The following is a 6,000-nucleotide window of genomic DNA, read 5'->3' as shown; positions in this document are numbered from 1 at the left end:
CCGGGAGCATTGTGGTAAATTGATCAGCAGTTTATATCAGTGGTTCTCAAAGTGGAGTCCGGGGGTCCCCAGTAAAATTAGTTAATATAGCATGAAAATAATTTTAACCACTTTAACCCTATATAAATTACATCGGGTATTTGAAAATAGCAGATCTACAACTTCCTTGACATGGAAAAGTTTGAGAACCACTCGTTTGTCTCACATCCATGCTGTTTATGAAGTGTTAACAGAACAGTACATAACGTACAACATGAGTCAGTCCGGTGTCTCTGTGTCTCCTCCTCTCGTCTCCTGCTGGACACCGGATTGGTCAGGGACGGGGAAGGGGGTGTGGCCTGGGGAGGGGTTAGTGTCATGGGTGGAGTCAGAGATGGAGTTGGGAATAGTGTCGTGGGTGGAGTCAGCAGGACAAGGGGTGGAGCTAGAGTCAGGGGTGTGGTCAGAATGTCTGTCTTGTGTCCTGTGATGATGTGATGTCACTTCCCGCTGAATCTCTGTTTCCACCGTTAGCTCCGCCCCTGCAAGAGACTCCGCCTGACCTACCGAATTGACTCGCGCCACCTGCCCCCCCACCTCTCTGCCCTTTGAACTGGCCTCTCTCCCCTTTGAACTGGCCTCTCTCCCGCCCCGGCCCAGACTCTGGCCCCTCCCATTCCTCAGCTTGCTCCTCCCTCTTGGCAGGGTGTGGTGTCTGCCTCGGTTCTGAGCGGAAGACGGGAGTTGTTGCGCCCTCGTGTTTTTCTGCTTGTGTTTGTTTCTGTGTGCGTCCCTGGCGCCTGTCGAGGCGCCGTCGTGGTGGTGGCTCTGGTGACTTCCTGTGTCTCTCGTGGTCTTGTCGGTGCGCTGCAGCAGAGCCACGCCCCCCAGGTCGGAGTGGGAGGAGGTGCTGTCGATCAGCCTCCTCCCCAGCTTCAAGGGCCGGACGGGCAGCGCCAGCCTCAGACGCTTCCAGAAGCCCGACCCCCGGGGCTCCGACCGGCGCGCTCCACGCCACGACACGGTGGTGGCCGCGGCACGCCGTAGCTGGACCAGCTCCGGACACGTGGTGGCGCTGTGGAGTGAACGGTTGTAGCTGACGACGACGATGGTGGCGCCGTCGCGCCGGCCGTGGTGAAGGTAGAGAGACAGACGACACTCCAGCAGGCTGAAGCTCTTCTCCGCCATGTAGTCTGGACTCACCACCAGCAGCACACGACGACTCACAGACATACAACGCAACACTGCCTCTGATAGGTCTGAGCACACAGGAAGAGAGGAGAGGAGAGGAGAGGAGAGGAGAGGAGAGGAGACGAGAGGAAAAGAGAGGAGGACAGGGGAGGCAAAAAATAGTTAAAATAGTCAAATAGCCGACTATTTGACTATTTTAAAATGTTTTTCAAAATAGTAAAAAATGGCAAAAAAGTTTGGGGATAAGCATAAGGGGAAAGGTTTGTACCCGCAACCTTTTTCTGTTTTTTCTCACTTAAAAAAGCATTTAATTACACTACATACAGTAATATGTTCAAACAATTTAATCTTGATAAAAATGCTCATATGCAAAACTCTTGAAGGAGCTCACAATGATCATGTGACTGTCAAAAGTCTATATCAAGATGACGTTCAGTATAACGTTGCTGTCAGGCAGAAACCTTATCTCCATATTCTCCTTAGTTTTTTCGTAAATTAACGACCTACTTGATCATCCTACAACTTCACACAAAAGCATTAAAAGTAGCAGATACGCAAGCTTGTCGATCTGCTACTTTTGATATTTTTAATCCTGAAAAGTAACAGTTTTGGACAGAGACAATATATTTATGGTGAATGAATGAATGAATGAATGAATGATAATCATGAGATGAGACGAGTCATTTATTTATCTAAATAAATAAAAAACTCTTTAATGATAAATTAATTGAAAAGTGTACATTCTCCAGCATTTTCACATCACAATTACAATATATATATATATATATTTAAAACAGCATATTAAAGAACAATAAAATACACTTTACTTTACAAAATTACAAAAATACTTTTACGTATAAAATTGAGAAAATGTTGAACAATTTAAAAAGTGCAGATTAAAGTGAAAATCCCACTTAATACTTGACTATGATATACTGCTGTTCTACTACTGTTTAGCATCATTTATTTTCTTTTTCTGAATTCGTACTTGTGATATCAGCACCGACTGAGAACTTCTTCACATACATATAAGATGTGCAGTTTTATGATAGCCTATATGAAATCATTTGATTTTCTTTATCACTGCTTCTGTTTAAGCTGAACCACACTAAAATAAGTTAAGCTAAAAACTAAGCTAATCTCATTTTGATTGCAAACACAGTATTGTTTGAAGAGTGAAAGAAAGCTGAGCCCTGACAACCACAGTGATGCTAAGCAGTCACAAAGGTGGTTATCAGCTCCTTAAGTCAACACTTATGGATTTTACCGTAGCAAGGTTTTCCAAGCTTGCTACAGTATGTGTACGGTCACATAAAACAGTGGTTCTCAACCTGTGGGTGGGGACCACAGGTTGAGAACCTGTGGGGGTATCCCAGATGACAGTTAAGTGACAATTTAAGGACTTTTAAGACCTTTTTAATACCTCGAAGAAAAGTAAAGAAAAAAGACTATTACTGCATCAAAAGTAATCAACAAACTATACACAAACTGGTCAAACGTTGGCCAAATTGTCAAATATAAGAGAGGCAAAATTTGTGAAGATAGTCGTCCTGCTAGTTTCACAATATTTATCCGTGGAACCTAGTCAAACAAAATGTAATACCTCAGCAATTCCAAGTACTTGTCAGGGTGTTGGGGTCCCCAATTCAAATATGATTATTTTGGGGGGTCACGGCCTGAAAAGGTCATAAAAGGGCCGTTGTTTGCAGCATATGACCGTAAACTTGGACAATTCTACTGGCTGCGGAGCGGCAAACAAAACTATAATAGAAAATTACTTAATAATATTAGACAAATACAAACAATTCAAACACCTAAACCAGGCTAAAAGTAACACCATTGCAGCTGTGAAATGCAGGAGGGATAGATGACCGTGTGAATGTGTAAATTAACCAGCTTATAATATCACTCTCCCATCGTTAGGGCGAAAGTAGATCTGGCAATAATTATATTCGTTTAATACACGGCTTGGTTGAATGCTTGATTCTGTTTGGTCAATCGCTGAATTCAGTGGTCTGCTATTTTCCCAAAAATGACCGCTGAACTCAATAACAGACCGCTGTCTAATCAAAGACTCAGAGCACCTGCTCATATCAATCTGCATTGCTTGATTTCTGCTGTATTCAACTTTGTCGCCATGTAAACAAACACACAATGCCATTTACAGCTTAACAGTACATTCAAGAATGATTTTGAAAACATTTGAGGCGAGAAATAGATAATGCAGTAGCAGAATATTGATTGATTTCAAACATCAAAGGGCACAAAATACTGATATAGTAAAGTAAAATGTAATTCATAACTTTTTGTATAGATGTACAGTATATAATAATAATGTGCGGTTGTCACAAAATGCAATGGCACACCTGGACTTGTCTCACAGCACCACGGTAACAACTAGCTTACAGTAGATACTTACAGCCTTTAGAACAATTGTAGCCTTATTCTTTCTGTTTCAACGCCTGCGGTATAAAACGGACTTGGGAACAAATAAAAAACAAAATATGAAAACATAATTCAAAGTGAGACTTACTTTCATATCTTCTACATACAACCAGTACAAGGCTTTAGTGGTTCAATCAGCCTCTGCTGTAGGATAATATGGGCACAAAAGCACAATGAAATGGTTTTGATATTGTTTGCAGCTAACAGCTCAAGAAGCTGACACAGATAACTCCCTCCCTCTGACTCTATACCTCATTAAAAATGAAATCATGGTAATTGGAAAACCAAAGTGTTTTGTCAGTCGCTCCTAAGAAACCCTCTCAGGATCTGCGCACAAAGCTCTATGGCAATCCAATAGAATTGATTATTCAGTAGGCGGCGTTTTTACACAAATTGATCCGTTATCTGGAACATCACCTTCTCTGAAGCAGGTTAGGTGTTCAGCATCAGATACCATGGCCATGTACCCTGGTAAGAAGTGAACCACTGTGTCGTAACCCTGAAAACCCACAGTTAAACCTGAAGTTACCTCACTGTAAACCCAGGTTTAAACCTCACTGTAAGCCCAGAGTTAAACCTGAAATTACCTCACTGTACCCAGGGTTAAACCTCACTGTAAACCCAGAGTTAAAACTGAAATTACCTCACTGTACCCAGGGTTAAACCTCACTGTAAGCCCAGAGTTAAAACTGAAATTACCTCACTGTACCCAGGGTTAAACCTCACTGTAAACCCAGAGTTAAACCTGAAGTTACCTCACTGTACCCAGGGTTAAACCTCACTGTTAATCCAGAGTTAAACCTGAAGATACCTCATGAATAAGAGAGCTACAGACCTGTAAGGATCCCTTTGGTTCCTAGCTATCAGTCATTTAGCCGGAGACCCCCTGGAACCACCTCAAGGACCCATGGGGTTCCCAATACTCCAATTTGAGAACCGCTGCTCTTAGCAGGGTGGAAGCAGAGCCGTCTGGGAGGTGTTGCTGCTCTGACTATGATAGGTCCTATACGTGGCCTTCTCCTTGTTTCCTTTCCTCGTCTCCTTCCCTCCTGCCTCCCTCCTGACAGGGAGTTCCACTCGGAGTCTCTTCCAGAACCTGGAGTTCAGTTCTCCGGACTCCTGGTCTCCCTTCCACTGGACCAGAGCCAGAGCCAGCCTGGCCCGCCTCAGCTCGCTCACCCGGTACCGGGAGGGGCCGTACTGCACCAGGATGACCCGCAGGTGGCCCCCGAGGGCCATGCCCTCCAGGCCGGCCCGGAGCTCCAGCAGGCCCTGGGAGCCCCGCTCCCCGTAGCCACGGCTCAGGACCACCAGGAGGCGCCGGCTGCGAGCCACGAAGGTCAGCGTGTCGTCTGTGATGGCTGGATGTATGGATGGATGAGAGAGGGATGAGTTAATGGATGGAGGGATGGGTGGATAGACATGTAATATGGACTCATGGACAGATGCATGGTCAGTCACAGAGAGCTAGAAGAAACACAGACAGCAGACACATACATTCATCAACTCACCCATTCACTCACTCACCCATCATTCATTCATTCATTTACGTACTTCCTCCAGGTAGGCTGTCTCTATCAAAGATACACACGGTGTATCCCAGCTCCTGCTCCAGAACTGTCCTCAGGGTGTTCAGAACAAAGTGCTCCTCGTCACTGTTCCTGGCGTAGGAGATGTAAACATCATACTCCTTGTTGTCTGCAGGACCGCGCACACACACACACACACACACACACACACACACACACACACACACACACACACACACACACACACACACACACACACACACACACACACACACACACACACACACACACACACACACACACACACACACACACACACACACACACACACACAGGACTTGAATTCTACTACAAATCAATAAAACAAACTGGGACTGTCGCAGTATGACGCTTTTTGAGCTTGTAGATGGGCTATTTTCGGTATGAGACCCCCGTTTGCTACTAAGTAAGCAAGCGAACCTTTGGGGACAGAGCCTTCTCGAACACTGGACTCTTTTAGGGCTGCCTTGAAAAGACACCTATTCTCCCCAGCTTATGGCAACTAGTTGTTTGTTGTCTTTTGATGTACATGTAAAGCATCCTTGGGTTTCGTGAAAGGTACTATATAAATTCAAGCTATTATTAATATTAAGTATAAATTAGGGCCGGGACTTTATCGCGTTAATTTCGATCAATTAATTACAGAAAAATTATCGCGCTAAAAAAATTAACGCATTTTAATCGCACCCGTTTTTGCACCGCGGAACGTTTATCACTGGACGAGTTTCAGACGGACCGCTTATGCCAGCGCACCAAGCTGAAACGACGCAAGCTTATCTAGCTGAAAGGACGTGGTTCTCACTTCTCAGACAACAAC

General features: G+C 44.6%; 2 protein-coding genes across 5 annotated transcripts in view; both read right to left on the bottom strand.

Moving 5' to 3' along the window:
• Positions 1–258: 258 nt before the first annotated feature.
• On the bottom strand, positions 259–2,198 carry LOC311050036 (uncharacterized protein; the record flags this gene model as incomplete). The annotated part of the gene is made up of 2 exons (XM_084064003.1): positions 259–1,238; positions 2,159–2,198. 2 exons carry the CDS (start codon positions 2,196–2,198, stop codon positions 259–261), a joined length of 1,020 nt encoding a protein of 339 aa, XP_083920129.1.
• A 1,895-nt stretch (positions 2,199–4,093) lies between these two features.
• The window catches only part of LOC311050240 (interleukin-1 receptor accessory protein-like), a 43,509-nt gene continuing 41,602 nt past the window's right edge, over positions 4,094–6,000 (bottom strand). For 3 of the 4 annotated variants that reach the window (XM_084064238.1, XM_084064240.1, XM_084064239.1), the window contains exons 12-13: positions 5,170–5,313; positions 4,154–4,976 (exon numbers count right to left, since the gene is read on the bottom strand). In XM_084064238.1, coding sequence (XP_083920364.1) covers positions 4,561–4,976; positions 5,170–5,313 — 560 coding nt within the window. In that variant the 3' untranslated portion in view covers positions 4,154–4,560. Of the gene's footprint in view, positions 4,977–5,169; positions 5,314–6,000 lie in introns of all 4 variants that reach the window. The other variant, XR_014601277.1, reaches the window with a different exon arrangement.

This window comes from Gymnoscopelus microlampas (assembly GCF_963454915.1).
Source record: "Gymnoscopelus microlampas genome assembly, chromosome: 8".
Lineage (NCBI taxonomy): Eukaryota > Metazoa > Chordata > Actinopteri > Myctophiformes > Myctophidae > Gymnoscopelus > Gymnoscopelus microlampas.
Note: the sequence above shows the minus strand (reverse complement) of the source record. Positions and strands in the feature narration are given on the sequence as shown.